The sequence below is a fragment of the Muntiacus reevesi genome, chromosome 4, assembly GCF_963930625.1.
Source record: "Muntiacus reevesi chromosome 4, mMunRee1.1, whole genome shotgun sequence".
In the NCBI taxonomy this organism is placed as follows: domain Eukaryota; kingdom Metazoa; phylum Chordata; class Mammalia; order Artiodactyla; family Cervidae; genus Muntiacus; species Muntiacus reevesi.
Window position 1 is genome coordinate 48,049,325 of NC_089252.1, and position 20,526 is coordinate 48,069,850.

A 20,526-nucleotide genomic window follows, 5' to 3' on the forward strand; every position below is an offset into this window, starting at 1 on the left:
TTGATCCTTGCCAACTTTTCCTCTCCTTCCTATTCCCAAGATTCTGATGAAACAGAGAAAGGTCTGGAGGTCCGGATTATAATGAACACCGTCGGTGATGGTGTTGCAGGTACTCCCCGGAAAACACTTTTGAGAACACTGTCTGTTCTGTGCTATCAGTTCATGTGTCTAAACATTTCTGTGATACAGCCCAGATGTTCAGCTCTTTAATAGTTTCATTTTCACTTAGAGTAGTAGCATTTCTCAGTTCAGACTAAAAGACAAAGGGAAAACAGAAGGATCCTGATGCCCTGCTCCCCTCCACCATACACACAGAGGTTCTGATTCCTTTAGTCTAGAGTTGGGCCCAGGTACTGCTGTTGTGCACCAGAATTAAGAACTCACATGAAACATAAAGAGGTTTTGGATGAGGGCAGATACCACGTATCATTTATGCAATGACAGTGGGTTTGTTTTTTTTTTTTTTAAACATAGGAGATGGTCTGTAAGTCTTGGTTGGTTAACTCCAGGCCAGTTAAATCAGAATCTCTGGGGTAGAATCCTGACATTTTTAAAAAGCTCATCAGATGATTCTACTGTACTAGGCAGCTATAGTTGAGAAACTGTTTAAACTGCTTTGAGCTAGGATAGTAATGCCAGAGTTAAGATGTCAATGAGAAGAATGGATAAACAAAGTCCTACTGTATCGCCTAGGGAACTATTATTTAGTGTTCTGTGATAAACCATAATGGAAAAGAATATCAAAAAGAATGTGTATATGTATGTATTTATATAACTGAATCACTGATGTACAGCAGAAATTAACATTGTGAATCAGCTATACTTCAATAAAACAAAAGTTTTTTAAAAAGATATCAATGAGAAAGTCAAATAAAAGAACCTATTGGCCCTCATCTCTACTTACCCTGTTGTCCAGAACCTATGTTTCTTTCTCTCTCTTCTTTCCCTTCTCTCTTCCTTTTTGGAAACCTGGATTAATTATCTCAATTGGATAACAATATACTGTATTTAGAATAACTTTTTCCTTTTTCCTAACACTTCAAGAATGTATTTTTTATTTGAAATTACCATAGTTTTCTTCTCTCCCTTCCTGCTTCTTCAGATTTCAAACTTCCAGTGACTTTTAACAGTAGTTTACTTAGTGGTTTCATGTTCTGTTGCATTGATGGGATGTCTTTATATTGATTTTTGGAGGTGTTTTATGGAGGTATATTGAGTTTATTTGAGCAGGAGATATGGATACATTTCTTCTTGGGTAAAATGATTGCATCATTTAAAACGAATCTTTGTTGCAGCTACTGTGTGAGCAATGCAATTATAGCTTCAAGTAGCTGAAAATGCTTGAAAATAAACCAGTGTCAACTTAGCTAAATCTGCTTGGAAACTACACTGTGTCTTGATGTTTTTATTAAAATATCTAAATATTCCAATTATGAACAAAAACTTAGAAAAAAACAAAAACTGTCGTGAAATGCAAAGGTGTTTTTGTTCTGTTGCAGGGGATTATTTATTTCAATCTCAGACAGAGGTCATGTTAGATCAATTGTGGATAACTGGCCAGAAAATCATGTTAAGGTACTAATAGCACAACCTTCCTTTCACAATGCTTTTTCTTTCTATGTAAGTTACCTCTCAATTTCCAAGAACAGTTTTTTTTTAATTGTTGCTCTGTTTTACTTTATACTTACATACATGCAGATTTAGTGCTCTGAGAAAATCATGATGGTCTTTACAAAAGGGGTTGGTATCGAGTTTGCCGTGGGAAAGCAATTGGAGTGTGAGTAAGGTGAGCCTGCTCACTTCAGTACCACTGGTACCTCCTGCCTTCAATTAATATTGTTCTAGGTAAAGAAAATACATTAAAATGCCCGAAAAACTTCTATTCTGGTGGGTGATGAGGATTCATTATGTCTTTTTTCTTATAAATCCAAGGTAGATTTAGATCCTTAATCAATCTGGCTGTCTTTCATAAAACAAAAGCTAAGGACTTATTTAAGATCTTTTGATAGGCATCAGTGTTTATTATAGGCAGTAATCTTGCTTGCCTTTGTTGCATGGCTTCCTCACCAAAATAATCTTTGAATTATCATTTGCTCAAAGAGCCTTAGAAAAAGTTCAGTCAGATCATTAAGTTCACAGTATCATCTTAAAACTTTGTAGGTACATTTTTTATTTTAGATTTTTTTCACCATTGCTGAGGTTCTTCTTGTTTGGCTTCAGTTGTTGTTTGGAGTAGCATGTGATTTCTAAACTCCAAATGGCAACCCACTCCAGTATTCTTGCCTGGAGAATCCCATGGACAGAGAAGCCTGGTGGGCTATACAGTCCATGGGGTTGCAAAGAGTCAGACATGACTGAGCGACTTCACTTACTTACTTACTTATTTTTCTCTTAGGATTAATCCTTATCGGAAGTTTGTTCCTCCCTCACCTGTTTAGTCATTATGAACATATTTAAGTTGATCCTCTAGTCAGGGGGCTTTCATGGTGACTCAGACAATAAAGAATCTGCCTGCAAAGCAGGAGATCAAGGTTCTATCCCTGGAGAAGGGAATGGCAAACCACTCCAGTATTCTTGCCTGGAGAATTCCAAGGACAGAGGAGCCTGGTGGGCTGTAGTCCATGGGGTCACAAAGAGTCGGACACGACTGAGCGACTGACACTTAACACTTTCTAGTCAGAAGCATTCTACTTCTAAACCAAAGATGGGGAAATCAAATCTAGTTAATTCTCCTTTTTACATCTAGGGTCTAGAAATCCTGGAATTTTAAGTATTCTTGGTTGGTTTATTTTGAGAGTTAAGAAACAATTTTATTTTTTTAAAGTGAGAGTGAAAATATGTGAAGAAAATCTTTTTTTTTTCAATTTCGTTTTTGCTTTAATAGCTTTTCTGAGATATGATGCACGGACAATGCAATTCACCAGCTTAAAATGTAAATTCAGTAATTTGTAGTATATTCAGAGTTGTGCAGCCATCATAACTTAGAAGACTTTCATCACAGCTCCCTCATCCCCACCCGCCAGAAAAGCCCTGTACCCATTAGTGGTCATTCCTTTCCCCCCAGCCCTAGACAACCACTAATGTACTTTCTTTCTCTGTAGATTTACGTATTCATGTGAATGGAATAATAGAATACGTGCTATTTTGTGATGAAGAGAATCTTTTTTAAAAATACTTTTGTTTAGTGCTCCATTTTGGACAACTTTTAATTGGTATTTTTTTTGTGATTAAGGCTGTCGTGGTAACTGATGGAGAGAGAATTCTAGGTCTTGGCGATCTGGGTGTCTACGGAATGGGGATTCCAGTAGGAAAACTTTGTTTGTATACAGCTTGTGCAGGAATACGGCCTGATAGATGTCTACCTGTGTGTATTGATGTAGGAACCGATAATCCGGTGAGTAAAATTACTTTCCCTTTCTGATCCTTCTCCCACAGCTTTATTGCATCCCTCTTTTAAAGATAAGAGAAAAATCTGTGATTAGATGTTAGCTTTTGTCTTAAACTTCTTTTAATGTCTATGTGAATAACCGTAGATTAATACTATTAAAAGTTTTTTGAAGAAGAGCAATACAGTTTTTACAATTATTAATTTTTTTACTTTACAGTTTCTGTTTTACAGAATATGTTTACATTGGTTATGTAACAAAAAGCTTTCACATTTATGTTCTGTTTTATAGGCCCTCTTAAAGGATCCATTTTATATGGGGTTATATCAGAAAAGAGATCGATCACAGCGTTACGATGACCTAATTGATGAGTTTATGAAGGCCATTACTGACAGGTATTTTTTCTAAAGTTTGAGTATATGAAAGCATCTTAAAAAAAAAAAGAACCACTGTTTTGTTTTCCTTTAATCTCTTGTGAAGATAGGTAGAGGAGATTAAACGTTTGAGAACTTTGGTTCTTTCCTGCCCAGTTCGATGTGCTGATATGCGGTAATGCCCTCTGCTTTGCTTTCCTCAGTTATCTGACATCCTGAGCACACTGAAATCCTGAAGTCTGCACTCACTGTTCCTAAGTAATACCCTCACTGTGCAGTTCTTCAGCTCTCGGCATCCAGGCTCACTCCACCATTCCAGTGAAATCCTTGTGCTGCTTTCATATTTTAAACTTTGGTCTTCTCTCTCCTCTTGTCTGTAGCATCTGACCGGGTTTTCCGCTGCTACATCCTTGAGATTCTCTCTTCTCTTGAACTAAGGCTTTCCTGACTTAGTCTTTCTCCAGCCTTTTTTGTTTCCTTTGTCATCTCCACTGATTTTTTTTCTTGTTCTCTTCTGTTAAATGCGGGTGAGTTTATAGTTCTTTTCTCTCTTGAGTCATGTAACCTATGACCTTTATGCTTATGACTCCTCAGCCCATGAAAACCTAGTCCCACCTTCCTCTGAGGCTTGAATCCTCCCTCTAGAGGTTTTGTTGCTAACTTTCCCTTTCTAAATTGCCTGAAAGTGAAAGTGAAGTTGCTCAGTCGTGTAGACTCTTTGCAACCCCATGAACTGTAGCCTACCAGGCTCCTCTGTCCATGGGATTTTCCAGGCAAGAGTACCGGAGTGGGTTGCCGTTTCCTTCTCCAGGGGATCTTCCCGACCCAGGAATCAAACCCAGGTCTCTCACACTGCAGGTAGACACCATTGCCTATCTTCAGTAAATCTAGCCTCTGTTAATGGCAGTAGCATGCACCCTCATCACCAGACTTTTGATCTTGGTCTAATCATTGACTCTTCCTCCTCTTCTGTCAGCCCCATATAGTGTCATTCAGTCCTCACATATAGTTGGTACTACCCCTTACAAGCCTCAGAAATACATCTTTTCTTTTCCATTGCCACAACCTCTCTGCAGATCCTCATGTCTCTTTTGGATTCAGAACCTTCCTCCAGCTTCTCTCCTTTCCATTTCCTCTCCACCTTACCACCAGATTAGTCTTTTAAAAACATGCTCTTTGTTATGTCATTCTTTTGCTTAATTTCCTATTGCTGAAGGGTAAAGTCCAAACTTTTTATGATCTAGCCCTGTACTACCTTCCCCCCCCCCCCCCCCCCGGCTGTCCCTGGTGGCATACAGGATCTTAGTTCCGCAACCAGGGCTCAGACCTGTGCCCCTTGCAGTGGAAGCATGAAATTTTAAACACTGGACTGCCCAGGAAGCTTCCCTGTCCTACCTTGTAGATTACTGGTACATGGAAGATCCTAAAAATTCCTTTTCAGAGTCAAAGTTGTTGACATGTCTAAAACTAAACTTTTTATCATTCCAGACCTTACTACCTCCTCCCCTTCCCCTTTTTAGTCATCCAGGCTGCCTTGGCATTTCAACAGCTCTTCCCTCTTCCCGGGTGTGGTCCTCATCACCAAGTTCTGTTTGTTCATTCTGATGTCTCATAATTGTCCCTTTCACTTCCTGTGGCTTCTGCTTCACCTCTTCTTGTCCTCATGCCTCAGTACCTTCCTGGCTATTTTCCCTTCTTTCTCATCTCTCCGTGCATTTGATATGTGCTATGCCTTACTGGCAGCTTTATCCTTCCTCCAGGGAGTCTTAGATGAATTTTTCCCTTCTCAAGCCTTTAATGATTCTACATCAGACACAGAAAAAAGTCGCCTTCCCCAGTTTTGCTTTCAGAATTCTCCCTTATCTGGCTGCAACCTCCCTTAATCAACTTCTCCCTTATACTTTCATATAAACCCTGAAATATGTAGCCAGATTTGAAAATTCAGGGACAGTAAAATAGACCTTGTATTTCTTCCTACCACTTTACTTTCTGTTGGTCTTTAGGGACCCAAATAAAGTTCCGCCTCCTTTTCATGCCGCCCCGTACTTCAGCTCACCAAGGTGACTGATAGCTTCCTTTGAACGCCAGTGAACTCACACAGCGGTTTTTTTTAAACTGCTTATGTAATATATACCGTGCTGCTGTTTAACTGTGAATGTAGTGAGAATTCGCATATCAAATACATACTTTTTGAGACTCAGAGACAGAAATTTCTTCCTTTTTAAGAAGTTAATTGTGCATATATGTGCTGGGCGCCTTCCTGAAAGTGAAAAGTGAAAGTAACTCAGTCGTGTCCAGCTCTTTGCAACCCCATGGGCTATACAGTTCCAGGCACTTGGAAATAGTTTGCACAGATTAGTGTCCCTTTGGTCCATCTTGGCGCTTCATTCGTTTTAAGCATCCCATAAATTTTTCTGAATGAATAATAGATTTTTCTATATTTTGAGTCTAGTCTTTCACAGACTAAAAGTTGTTAGCGTGGCCTTAAGTGAAGTAACTTAGTATATTATTTTAAAAATATTTAGAAGTGGTATTTCATCACAACCATAATGGGCTTTGCTGTTTTTTAGATATGGACAGAACACACTTATTCAGTTTGAAGACTTTGGAAATCATAATGCATTCAGGTTCTTGAGAAAATACCGAGAAAAATACTGTACCTTCAATGATGATATTCAAGGTAAAGCAAAAAAAAAAAAAAACTTAGATTTTTGATTCCTACTTAAAAAAATCTTTTTTTTTAGTGTGCCCATTTTTTACCATGTTTTACTTGTCTCACAGGGACGGCTGCAGTTGCTCTGGCTGGCCTGCTTGCAGCACAAAAAGTCATTGGGAAACCGATCTCAGATCATAGAATCTTATTTCTTGGAGCAGGAGAGGTAAGTTTCTGTGAGCTTTTAAGATTGAAAACCAACACTCTCCGTTAGACTGGAAAATGGGGCATAATAGGCTTCGAATTTTGTTGAGATAGAGGGCATAAATTCAAGATCTCTGTTGTGAAATAGGTAATTTTAAATCTTTGGAAAGAATATCACAAAGAATCGAGTTTTGTGTACTTCATAAGGGAAGAATAGACTCAGTATTTCTCATACCGTATGATTCTCATATGTAAAGTAACTTATAATATCGCATCACACTCTAATCTTTGTTTTTGAAACTTATATTTTGTTGGACAGGCTGCTCTTGGAATTGCAAATCTGATAGTTATGGCTATGGTAGAAAATGGCCTCTCAGAAGAAGAGGCACGAAAGAAAATTTGGATGGTTGACAAGTTTGGTTTATTATTTAAGGTAAGGTATTCTAAAACTTGGAGAAACAAAATTATGTTGTTATAGTGATATTTTTAGAGTTTTCTTTTCATATTCAAATCATAATGTCTATGTTGGCACCAGATGTATTCTCTCTTGCTTTATTTTCTGACTCCTGACTCTTCTAAACCAGGTGGCTTTTAATGGGAAGTCAGAAGTTCCTAACTAAATTGTTAGCAGGACATCTGATATTTGAACAGAAATCCTTTAACCCTTTGGTGATCATAATCTCTTATAGATCATAATCTCTAATAGAAATCTATGGACCTTTTCCCCAGAAAAAAGCATGTATTCCTAAGGTGAAATGATGGATGATAGGTTTATCCTAGGTCAACTTCGTATCCTTTGTTCCTGCCCACCTTCTTATCACTGATTACCATTTCTAGTAGCTTAAGAAATGCCTTGTATCTTATACTGTTTAACACATCAAAGCATAGGTAAACTTTCATGATTGAGCTTATGCAGTACACAATGCCGTTATATTTTTGTGGTGTTTATTCATATATATAAACTACTTATCATTTACATCTTTAGAATAAGTTTATCATTTACTTTGCTCTAGTTCCTGAAATGTTTTCTTAATTAGTACCAGTATTCTATTAGGACAAAAAATGAAATAAAAAATTGAAGTATATGAATGAAAAATCTTGAATGTTTAAATTTTAAATAATTTTTTTAAGTATTTAAAAAAGCACCACACATTGTGATTAACTTATTTAACCTTTTTTTCCCCCCAATCTCATTTGATCTTATCAAAAATTTTATGAAATTTTACAGATGAGGGAAGAAGGTCAGGTTATTTTTCCAAGCTTAGAAGTCATGGAGGTGGGATTCCACCCAAGTAGCCTGACTATGAACCCTATGCTGTTAGTCATTCAACTGTGCGTCCTCCCAAAGCTATAACTGCCATATTTGCTTGTATGTCAGACGCAAGGGTTAATAAGACCTTCTACCTGGAAGACCATTGGTATATATTTTTGCTGGTATGCAATGAGTTTGGTGCTTCTGGTTTGTGATGTTTGTTTTCATAAATGTTTTGATTCCTTATCATATTTGCAGTAATCAAGTCTAGGATGAATGTATGTACATCTGCAAGTTCAGGATATGTTTTTCGTTTAGCATGAGTTTTAGGCTTTGTATCTCTTCTTGGGACCCAAAACACTGCCCTCTTTTTTGAGACTTTGAGAGTTTCCAATTGAAGCCGTCATGGAAGGGCTGTGGTCTTCTTGGGAGCAAGCATGTGAAACCTAGTTCTGAGAACTAGGATCTATTGAGGCTGTATTTCAGTCCTTTAGTTAATTCCCCAGCCAAGTGATGATGGAGTTTTGCTTTTCTGAGCCCCTGCTGGTCCTCACCTGGGGCTTGTCTGGAATTCTGATGTGAAAAGTCACCTTTGCTGGGGGAGTTTTTCTCATTTGCCAAAATAAGGACATGGATTTGTCATCCTGGTTTGTTTTTGCATTCAACATGTTTTTGTTTGCTTTAAACGATTGAGAAATTCATCACTGTTCTAATGTGTCAGTGGTACATCTCCCACCCTTGTGACACTACTAAGGAGTTTATTTTTAATGGATTTTGACCTGGGATTTGGTGAGGAAAGCATATTACTTCATTCAGCTATCTTAAACCAGAATTCCCCTTTCCTCTTGTTCTTGAACTCTTGGTAGTATAAGTCCATAATATCTATCTGAAATTCCGAAATCCCTGAGTTTTACCTGAAGTTCATTTGGTAATAAATCTGACAGACCTGAAATCACCTACTAACTTTAGTAGCAAGACCAAAGATGGTATTTACCTTTTGTACTTGATGTGACTATTCATAACTTCCGTTCAGTTGTGGAGTGCCCACTGAGAGGGTATTTGTGATATATTACACACTGTAGTATTCTTGACTAGAGAATCCCATGGACAGAGGAGCTTGGCGGGCTACAGTTCATGGGATTGCAGAGAGTCAGACGCGACTGAGCAATTAGCACTTGTGATATATTATCATAAGACATTTCTGAAATATGAAATTCTAAGCTCTAAAATGCAGCCAGCCCACATAAGGAATTGTATGCCTTTGTGTCCTGTTGGATTTAGGAAGATTTCACAGAGTAAATGAATTTTTGAAAGGGATTAGAAATTTTCAGTTATAGTGGGATTTGATGCATGTTTTATATTTTGGTTTATGGTCAATATGAAGAAAGAATTGGAAGATAATGAGTTGAAGAGAAATGTAAATGAAAATGAAACATTCTTACTGTAGTAACAATATGTGACTTATAATGATGTCTTTTTTTTTTAGTTTTTTTTTTAATTTTTTTTATAATGATGTCTTTTCAACGAATCCTCAATAAACATTTACTAAAAAATTATATTTTATCTAAAAATTTAGGGGCGGAAAGCTAAAATAGAAAGTCATCAGGAACCATTTGCTCACTCAGCTCCAGAGAGCCTACCTGATACTTTTGAAGAGGCAGTAAATATACTTAAGCCTTCAGCTATAATTGGTGAGTAAAGTTGTTGCCAAGTCATTCTGTTACCTGTGTAATGCCAGGCATAACTTCCACGCAGAATTACTAAAACTTAAATGACATATTTTACCTAGCTTTCAGCATATGTGTTTCTGTGATAGCTTTGTTTTTTTGAGTTAATCTTCGTTGGAGTGTAGTTGCTTCACAATGTTGCGTTGGCTTCTGCTGCACAGCAAAGTGAATCAGCTACATGTATGCCTATACTCCCCCTTTTTTGGATATCCTTCCCATTGGTCACTGTAGATGTGATAGCTTTTTTTTTTAACTGAAGTTGTACTTGATGTGTAATATCATATAATTGATAACTGTACAGTGTAGTGATTCAGACATTTTAAAGGTTATACTCCATTTATAGTTATTAAAAATGTTGGCTGTATTCCCTGTGTTGTATGTGATAGCTTTTAGGTACAGTGTATACAGTTCTGTTAACAGATGTTGCTTGTACTTTTAACTTCTAGAAGCTGTGTGATTGCTCATGCTTTGCTTTTAGAGTTGGTATGACTGGTGGGCTCAAAACCTGAAAAAGACCAAGGTTATTTGACAGACTGTACCAAGAAAATCCTATGCAGAGTCAAAGATTTTCATTGACAACAAAGCTGAAAGCTTTTGGTATGTTTTAAGAGTCAGGCATTTAATAGCTGACATCAGACGGTGTAACATGGCATTAACAGAAAATGTAAAGAGTCTTTAAAAGAGGGACTGTTTCATTTACTATACAGCTATAAGATTTGAATGTATCATTTTTCTTGTATTTTACCAATTTCTTGGAGGAGCCCTATGGAATTTTAAGTAGTAAGCTGTTTTAAATCATGAACAGTTTCTATGGTTAGGAAAAGGATATCTGTATTAGGTTCTTTACTGATTGAAACTCACAATTTTTTAGAGTGAGAAGTAATCTTTAAGACTGTAAGTACATTTCTCTCAGAACTCAATTTTTTGTTGTTTGTTGTTGTTTAGTCACTAAGTCATGTCCGATTCTTTTGTGACCCCCACAAGACTGTAGCCCGCCAGGCTCCTCTGTCTATAGGATTTCCCAGGCAAGAACACTGGGGTGGGTTGACTCAATATGGAAACCTAAGAATCTGTCCATTGACTCTGACCCTGGAGGATGAAGGAAATGAGAAAAAAAATGTTTCATTCTGTTAGAACTCATGGATTCCTAAGAATATGTCCACATACCTCATGTGACCACATGGGAGAACACTGAATATACATTCCTTTTTTCCATGAGAAGAACAAGCACAGAGTTGTTAAACAACTTGCCCAAGATTTTGTGAGTACTTCGTATAGCCAGGAGTGACAGAGGAAGCACTAAAATTCTGGGCTCCAGATCAGTATTTCTCTTTATTACATGTCAGTTTATAAAATGGAGTTTAAAATTTCTTTGTTGATTAAGTCTTTTCATTGGATGAACTACATAAGCGTTCAGCTGAGGCATTACTTGTCACCACCAATTCCCACTCTGGGCTGAGTTTTCTTCCTTCAGCCATGCCTCTGTATACTGCACGCTGAGCACCTATGACCGATTTTCTGATTTACTGCTTGCTCTCTTGTTTTCCCTCTCAACCTGTAAGCTGCCTGCATTATACTCACTTTTATATCCCAGTGACCTACATACAGTGTCTGAGACATTGTAGGAGCTTACTACAAGTTCATTAAACTGATCTCTGTCAGGAACGTGGATGACTATAGTCAAGAAGATCTTTTTTCCCTTCTAAACTCTTGTTATTTTATAATGAGTACCACAGAGTTTAACAAGTTAACATTTAGAGATGCAAGTTTTTCATTTAAAAAAGAATTTTAATTGTGGCAAAATATATATAACTTAAAATTTGCCATTATACCCATTTAAAAGTGTGCAGTGAGGTAGTGTTAAATGCATTCACATTGTATAGCCAGTGTGCGGAACTCGTCCCCTTTTAAAACTGAACCTCTGTGCTTATTAGCACAATTACGTGATGGAGGTAGTCTTTTTTTTTTTTCCCCCTGCTGCACCATGCAGCATGCGGAATCTTAGTTCCCTGACCAGGGATCAAGGATATTTGAATCCCTGAGTAGGGATACTTGTGCCCCCTGCATTGGGAGCATAGAATCCTAACCACTGGACTGTCAGTGGACCCTGGAGGTTGTCTTATACTCTGTTTTTTCTCATAATTTACTTTGTCTGGGGTAGATAATAAATATTTAAGTAGAAATTTTAGTGTTTTTATCGTTTCTCTTTGCAGATGTAAGATTGGAATTACCTTAACAATGCAAACTCTTATCTTTGTAATGGGAGTTTATGTGTGCTTTTGTTCTGTTAAACCTATTGTAGAAATGCTGTTGATGGGATTGCTATATTTTACTTGTAATGAAGTTGCTTTCTTCCCCCCTTTATTTATTATAGGAGTTGCAGGAGCTGGCCGACTTTTCACTCCTGGTGTAATCAAAGCGATGGCTGAAATCAATGAAAGGCCTATAATATTTGCATTAAGTAATCCTACGGCACAGGCTGAGTGCACAGCTGAAGAAGCATACACGCTTACAGAGGTATTAATAACAATATGAAATGGTTATGTCTGTTATTTTCCCTCCATTAGGGAAGAGTTTAAATTTTAGTTCTTTTGAATTCTTTGCCACTGCCACGGGTTTATATCCCAGTTATAGGTATCTGCTTATATACCATTGGAATAGTTGGATTTTTCCCCTACTGTTCCATAGGGATATAGTTGTAATCTCCACAGTGTAATCACTTTCTGTATTGTTCTTGCAGGTGACCTTTAAGAGGCTCTAGGAAGTGGGTTTTTTTCTTTTTATTTGGTTACAATATTGTGTTAGTTTCAAGTATGCAGCAAATTGATTTGGGTTTTGTTTTGTTTTTTTCAGTTTTTTGTATTCTTTTCCATTACAGGTTTTTACAATATATCGAATATAGTTACCTTTGCTATGCAGTAAATCCTTGTTGTTCAGGAAGTGATTTTTAAAACCTTGTTTAACAGTGATATATAGCAGTAATTATTGAGTCATGCCCTTAAGAATAATTCATATGTCTTAGTTTTTAGTGTTTTGTCTCTAAGTTTCTTTATTATGGAAAATTTGAGGTATATACAAAAGTAGAAAGAATGATATAATTTAACCTCATGTACCAATGTTGTTGTTATTTAGTTGCTAAGTCATATCTAAATCCTTTGTGACCCCATGGACTGTAGCCCACCAGGCTCCTCTCTCCATGGGATTTTCCAGGCAAGAATACTGGAGTGGGTTCCCTTCTCCAGGGGATCTTCCCGACCCAGGGATTGAACCCAGGTCTCCTGCATTGTAGGTGGATTCTTTACTGGTGAACCACTGGGGAATCCCATCATGTACCAATATTCTGCTTGGTACAAGCAAATATTCTGCTGTAAAATATTCTGCTTCAGAAGTGGTCAGTTTATTGCCAATCTTGTTTCTTTGACATCCTACTCACCTTAGATTAGGAAGCCAGCCTCAGGTGTATCATTTTATTATTAATATTACAGTATATCTCTCAAAAGTTAAGAATTCTTTTAAAAATTATAATCACAGTATCATTATCACACCTCATAGTTTTTAGTGTTTGTGTTTTTTTAAATTTTAATTATTTCTTTATTTTTGGTTGTGCAGGGTCTTCCTTGCAGCTCATGGGCTTTCTCTGGTTGAGGCAAATGGGGGCTACTCTGCAGTGTGTGGGCTTCTCATTGCTGTGTCCTCTCTTGTGGAGCATAGGCTCTAGGTGCATGGCCTGTCACATTTCACAGTTTTGACAATTTTTGAATGTTTATTTGATGCTTTTGTATAGCTCTTGGTTCTCTACTAAAATTTTGTCTTGTCATTTAATTTCTTGAATATATGAATTATAATTAGTTAGTATCTGATAGTAACAAATATCTCACTCTCTATCAATCCATTTCTAGTATGTGTTTTGTTTTCTTCTTGGTTATCCAGTTCTTGTCTTTGTAAGTTGACTTTTGCTTTTCACTTCCTTGTTGAGTGCTAGGTAGTGCAGATAAAGAATTGTAGCAATAATTTGAGGCTTGAGATGAAGTTAGCTTCCTCCACAGGGACTTTACCTATCCTTCTGTTTGTCTGGGGTGGTGGTGGTTGGTGGTGTAGTCACTAAGTCATGTCCAGTTCTTTGTGACCCCCTGGGCTATTGCCTACCAGGCTCCTCTGTCCATGGGATTCTCCAGGCAAGAGTACTGGAGTGGGTAGCCATTTCCTTCTCCAGGAGATCTTCCCGACCCAAGGATCGAATGTGTTTCTCCTGTGTCTCCTGCTTGGCAGGCAGATTCTTTACCACCAAGTCACCTGGGAAGCCCTCTTTTCTGGGGTAGCTCCTCATAGTTCATCAAGATGTAGTCCATGGGAGGCCTCATCTGTTTTCACAGTTAACCTTTTCTCTGGAGTATGAGTCAGAAACCCTGGGGTATTTATTGGCACCCCATCTCCACCCCTAGTGGTCTCTAAACTTTACTTTTTCTCTCTCTGTCATCATGAAACTCCTGATAATCTTTGCTGTTCAGGCTCTCAGCCACAGATTTTCCTTTTGAAATCACTCACCTGAAGGAGGAGAGCTTCAAATGCTGAGTTCGAATGTCTTGCTCTCCTCTTTTTTGAATCTTGACCGTCTCTATCTCCAAACTCTCCCTATCTAGGTAGCACGCCTACTTCCTTGAAACATATGTTTAATACATTTAATAGAGTTTTTCTCACTGTTACCAAAGGGAAAATTAGTGTGAAGCAACCTAGAAGACTATTCCCAAAGTAGAACTCTGTCTCAGATCTTTCTGGACTTCATTTTCATGCTCTTTATATATTTAGCATTATTTTTCTCATTGTTATAAATTTTATTTTGACACATATATTGTCTCAAAATTCCTTCTGAGTCTATATTGCCATTTTGGTTCAGTTCAGTTCAGTTGCTCTGTTGTGTCCAACTGTTTGTGACCCCATTGACTGCAGTACACCAGGCTTCCTGTCCATCACCAACTCCCGGAGTTTACCCAAACTCATGTCCATCGAGTTGGTGATGCCATCCAACTAACTCATCCTCTGTCAACCCCGTCTCCTCCTGCCTTCAATCTTTCCCAGCATCAGGGTCTTTTCCAATGAGTCAGCTCTTCACATCAGGTGGTCAAATTATTGGAGTTTCAGCTTCAGCATCAGTCTTTCCAATGAATATTCAGGACTGATTTCCTTTAGAATGGACTGGTTGGATCTCCTTGCAGTCTGAAGGACTCTCAAGAGTCTTCTCCAACACCACAGTTCAAAACCATCAATTTTTTGGTGCTCAGCTTTCTTTATGGTCCAACTCCCACATCCATACATGAATACTGGAAAAACCATAGCTTTGACTAGATGGACCTTTGTTGACAAAGTAATGTCTCTGCTTTTTAATATGCTGTCTAGGTTGGTAACTAGGTTGGTAACTTTTCTTCCAAGGAGCAAGTGTCTTTTAATTTCATGGCTGCAGTGATTTTGGAGCCCCCCAAAATGAAGCTTATCACTGTTTTCATTGTTTCCCCATCTGTTTGCCATGAAGTGATGGGACTAGATGCCATGATCTTCATTTTCTGAATGTTGACTTTTAAGCCAGCTTTTTTACTCTCTTCTTTCACTTTAATCAAAACTAAAGGTTGCTGCTGCTGCTGCTAAGTCGCTTCAGTCGTGACCGACTCTGTGCGACCCCATAGACGGCAGCCCACCTGGCTCCCCCGTCCCTGGGATTCTCCAGGCAAGAACACTGAAGTGGGGTGCCATTTCCTTCTCCAATGCATGAAAGTGAAAAGTGAAAGGGAAGTCGCTCAATTGTGTCCAACTCTTAGCGACCCCATGGACTGCAGCCCACCAGGCTCCTCCGTCCATGGGATTTTCCAGGCAAGAGTAGTGGAGTGGGTTGCCATTGCCTTCTCTGAAACTAAAGGTTATCATCCCCCAAATTATCAATTAGTCTTATACAATGCCAATTTGATACATATACTACATGTATTATGGGCCTTGGCATTTCCAAAATATAAAAAACTTAAATGTTTTGGGTGATAGTAGTATATCAGTAGAAGACTGTTAAAACATTTAAGAATTTTATTTTTTAAGATGTACACTGTTTGAGTGAGTGAAAACTCCCCAAAGAGACTGCTTTGATACAGTCTATTCCGTTAGTTCTCAGTTGGAAATTTTTACGTAATTTTTTCCTTAGTGTCACATGAAATAATGATATAAAAATATATTTATAGTTACTGCTTAAATTTTTGGTGTCCTTTTGTTTTTGGTGGAGGGATATTTTGGTGTTACTCTAACTCCCTCTGCTGCTTAGTGAGAAAAACCCTTAAAGTTTTTCATATTTTATTGGTCAGTTGCTTCTAGAACAAAGAATAGGATAACATCGACTTCAGAATGAGAATTCTTTTAATAAGTTCTTGCTACTATAGGTTGATTATGAAAGAAGAATTTTAAAAAGATGGCCTGGAGAAGATGAACTGCAGTTGAATCTTGCCATTCTAGAGAAGATGCACAAGATCTTTCTAAATTTCCAATTTACTCTAAATCTCCAATAATGCCATGAGAACATACATTTTTCCCATGAAGAGCTATATTGTATAGCCCACTTTGTAAGTCTATTAAAATTAATGGTGGCATAAAAATAACCTATATTATACACATTATGGTAACACTTACAGCATTAGCCATTGAACTAACCTCAATCTGGCTTCCCTTGTGGCTCAGCTGGTAAAAAATCCGCCTGCAGTGAGGGAGACCTAGGTTCAATCGCTGGGTTCAGAAGATGCCCTGGAGAAGGGAAAAGCTACCCACTCCAGTATTCTGGCCTGGAGAATTCCATGAACTGTTAAGTCCATGGGGTCACAAAGAGTCGGATACCACTAGCGACTTTCACTTTCACAACCTAAATCTTCAAAGAAAAAATTTTTTGTCACAAAGAAAGCTATGCTTAGAACAGGTAGAGAATGGGGATAACTATAGCTGTCTGGATTTGTAGGTCCAAGACAGTCACCTGGGCCCACCACTAGCACAGTTGACTTGTTCCTATACCTAAACCTGAGATCATTTTGAAACTGCAAGTATGTCTTGTAAAAGTAATAATTACTATACATAGTAGGTCTTCAGATTGTCCAAAGGGTCAAATGCTTGAGTACTAAATCCAGTAGGGTCTACTGTGTTTTGAAGAATACTCACTCTTGGTATAATGCATATCTTTGTGTGTGCACGTGGCCCAGTCATGTCTGACTCTTTGCAACCCCATGGACTGTAGCCCACTAGGCCCCTCTGTCCATGGAATTCCCCAGGCAAGAATTTTGGAATGGTTTGCCATTCCCTCCTCCAGGGAAATCTTCCCAACCCAGGGATTCAACCCATGTCTTTTATACCTCTTGCATTGGCAGGTGGATTCTTTACCACTGTGCCACTTGGGAAGCCCAGTACACATCTTTAGATGTAGGGAGAAGCAGACAAAGCTTTATCTAAAAAAATACGTATTAGTGAAATGAGATGATGGTAATCTTACAAGCCTTTCGTGTGGGTTAAATTAACTGAGTTAACACATATAAAGCACCTGGTACAGAGCCAAAAACAGCAGATGTACAGTAAATGGTAGCGATATAATTTTTGATGTTTCCCCCTCATCACAGATGCTTATAGTAGTCTTTATTTATTATTCGGGGGGATATTTTCTTGCCATCCACATTTTTAAAGTTTTAAAGGAAAGAGGAGTGTCAGGTTTTAAGTTTATTAATGGACATTTTTCAACTTTATTTGAATGGATGCTGTGCATAAAACAAACCTCTTTCTAATAAGAATTTTAATAAAGGAATTGAGTTCTAAAATAAATTGTGCCTTATGCAGGTAATATGTTGGTCTACTACAGAGTTTAATTTTGTTTTCATTCACCTCAATTTTCTAGTCTACATAAAGTGACAACATTGAGGTTATTTCATTACTCAACAGGGAAGGTGTTTGTTTGCCAGTGGCAGTCCATTTGATCCAGTGAAACTCAGTGATGGGCAAGTCTTTACACCAGGTCAAGGAAACAATGTATATATATTTCCAGGTAAGTGCCATCATTATGTTAGAGTAATCATTAGCTACAGTAAAATTCTTCTTGAAATTCTTTAGAAATTAATATTTGAAAAACAACAGTATTTACAGGATTTTGCTATAAATGTACAGGAAAAGTCAAGGAATTCAGCAAATCCATTGTGCTCTATTTCCCCTGAAAATTTAATCATACTGTTTATTGTTTGTTTTTATTATAGAAATAAAATAGTACATGGTTCATAAAAATGCAAAAGGAACAGAATGTTAAAAAATCATTTAACCCTCTTTATCTCCCCTTGATACCTCCTTATCATACTTACAAGCTCTAACCACTGTGGTTTCCTTTGAGTCTTTCTGATGGTTACCATCATGACTGGCACATGTATCTCCCCTTATCTTGATTCTTCCAACTCTAGACTGATACGTGTGAACTTCCAACTATGGTATCTAAGTAATAGTCCACACATGCCTCCTACTACCTTGCTTCCTCTCTACTCTCAATTTCTGTTACTACTTTTAGTTTTCCTAGTAGTCAGCTTTATCCCTGCATAATGAACTTAAAGAGCTTTTGTGAGCAATTTAAGATAGCAATTTAAGATTAGCTTGTCACAGTGAAAAATGAAAAAAAAATCTGGTATTTAGCTTCCTTATCTCTTATTTCATCTCTCAACTATAGCTGGTTAATATTTCTATTGTAGAGAAATTCTTGAAATTTGCACTGTATTTTGTTGTTTTCCATGTTTTGTCTTGGATTGATTCTGAAATTAACTGACTATATATTATTCATGTCTAAAGAAGAGTGTGGTTTGATAAATACAGTAGAACATGCAATTCTATATCACAAAATTTTTGACATTCAAAATCTTTTAAGTGTGAGGTGTAATGAATCCTCCTTTAATTTCTTGCTTGCTTTCTTCATTGCATCTAATCCTACCCCACAGTAAATCATTTCTGTTGTGATTCTCTTGCCCATGTACACTATTCCTTTCTGTTCGTTTGCCGATGTTAGCCTGGGCTGTTTAAACTCCACTTGGTTTTCTTTTAAATTCCTCTGTTGTTGTTGTTCAGTTGCTAAGTTGTGTGCTATTCTCTGTGGCCCCATGGACTGTGGCCCACCAGGCTCCTTGTCCATGGGATTTCCTAGACAAGAGTACTGGAGTGGGGTGCCATTCCCTTCCCTATGGAATACATCTTTGAATAAGTTTTCGTTTTTGTTTTTAATAAAGCGTGGATGAAAACTGAGTTTTTATGTATATGAAATGTCTTTATTTTTTTCTCTCGGTTGGTTGGGTAAAGATTTGCAGATTCAAAGTCTTTTTCTTTTTAGTTGTGCCATGTGGCTAGCTGGGTCTTAGTTTACTTCCCCGACCAGGGATCGAACCCAGGGCCCCATCAGTGAGAGCACTCAGTACTAACCACTGCACTGCCAGGAAATTCCCTCAAAGTCATTTTGTCAGACCTTTGAAAACATTTCTCCATTCACTTTTAGTGGCCAGTATTGCTGACAGAAAATCTGGTGTTGATGAGATTCTCATTCTGTTATACATACTAGCTTTGTGTCCCTGAAAATGTTTCTTTACCTTTAGGATTTCTGAAAGATTAGTAAAATGCATTCAGGTTTGGGCTTTATTTCCATTTATCATGAATGTCTGCAAGTGGGCCAATTCACTGTATCTTCTTTTCCAAAGGATTTTTTTTTCCTGTTTTTATTTTCGCTCATTAATTTCCTTCCATTATTTCTGTTTTTTCCTTATGGAACTTGGGTTGGATGACCATGGTCAAATCCCTCTGTTGTCCTTGACTTGTAAATTTTATTCATATTTTCGCCTCTTGTCTTTTTTGTTCTGTAATATGGGGGATTTCTGTGGTGTTCATTCATTCATCTGTATCTGTTTTGGTTTTTAGCACTTCTAGTGTATGTTTTCAACAGTCTTCTTTTTATTATGGAAAATTTCAAGCATATACAAAAGTAGAGGGAAGAATGAAGTCCCATGTTTCCTTCTCCCACCTTTTATCAACTGGTAGCTGGTATATTTAATCTATATTCCCACCCATTCCACCTTCACTGGGTTATCTTAAAGCAAATCAGAGACATCATATAATTTCATTAATAAGTACTTCCGAATGTATCACTAAAAAAGTGAAAACATTTTTTTACTTAAACATAACCATAGTACTGGTATCACATCAAAGAAAATAAATAATAATTGCTTAATATCATTATCAACTCAGTAGGGTCAAATATTATTTTTTTATTCCCAATAACCTTTCATTCATAGAATAACTCTTTAATGGCCACTTTTCTTTTTAAAGCTAGCAGTGTCCTTTCAGATCTCTTCGTAGAGTTATTAAGATTCTTCTAAATATTTCTTCCTTTGTGGTGTTTTATTTTCCAGCAATTTCTGGTGATCCTTCATTTATTTGTTTTAATGAAAGAATCATGTAGAGTAAAATAGTGACTTGGCATGAGTTCCCTTTGTATTTGTGTCTTTCTCCTTGTGTGCCTCTCCCTGAGGAACTGCAGCCAGCTGTAAAATTTTATGACAGGTAGAGCTATAGCATGCAAAGACTGGCATCAAAGCAGCATGTTATTGTAACTCTTGTTAAAATAAAGATTTGGGGCCTGTGAATATCCTGATGCTCTTTCCTCCTTTTCCCCCATGTAGTTGTGGTTGTCTTAGAGTTCCACTCTGCTTGTCTCTTGAGAGATAGTCAATGATGGGAGAATTTCTATCTCTAGAACTTGATAGTGTTCAAAATCAGTCTGTTCCATCCAACAGTATTTCTCTAGCATAAAGCCGTAAAAACATGAATACTTTTCTGTTGACTTACCAAAGCCATTTTTAATATTGCATTTGACCAATAGAGCACTTGACAGTTGATTACTTTTATATAA

At 37.4% G+C, this 20,526-nt stretch overlaps 1 protein-coding gene across 1 annotated transcript in view; it reads left to right on the forward strand.

Moving 5' to 3' along the window:
* Positions 1 to 20,526, forward strand: part of ME2 (malic enzyme 2) — a 48,926-nt gene that overhangs the window by 18,411 nt on the left and 9,989 nt on the right. Inside the window, exons 5-13 of the mRNA XM_065932746.1 lie at positions 1,500 to 1,575; positions 3,233 to 3,394; positions 3,678 to 3,781; positions 6,331 to 6,440; positions 6,542 to 6,639; positions 6,937 to 7,050; positions 9,446 to 9,560; positions 11,971 to 12,113; positions 17,541 to 17,643. Coding sequence (XP_065788818.1) covers positions 1,500 to 1,575; positions 3,233 to 3,394; positions 3,678 to 3,781; positions 6,331 to 6,440; positions 6,542 to 6,639; positions 6,937 to 7,050; positions 9,446 to 9,560; positions 11,971 to 12,113; positions 17,541 to 17,643 — 1,025 coding nt within the window. The remainder of the gene's footprint in view (positions 1 to 1,499; positions 1,576 to 3,232; positions 3,395 to 3,677; positions 3,782 to 6,330; positions 6,441 to 6,541; positions 6,640 to 6,936; positions 7,051 to 9,445; positions 9,561 to 11,970; positions 12,114 to 17,540; positions 17,644 to 20,526) is intronic.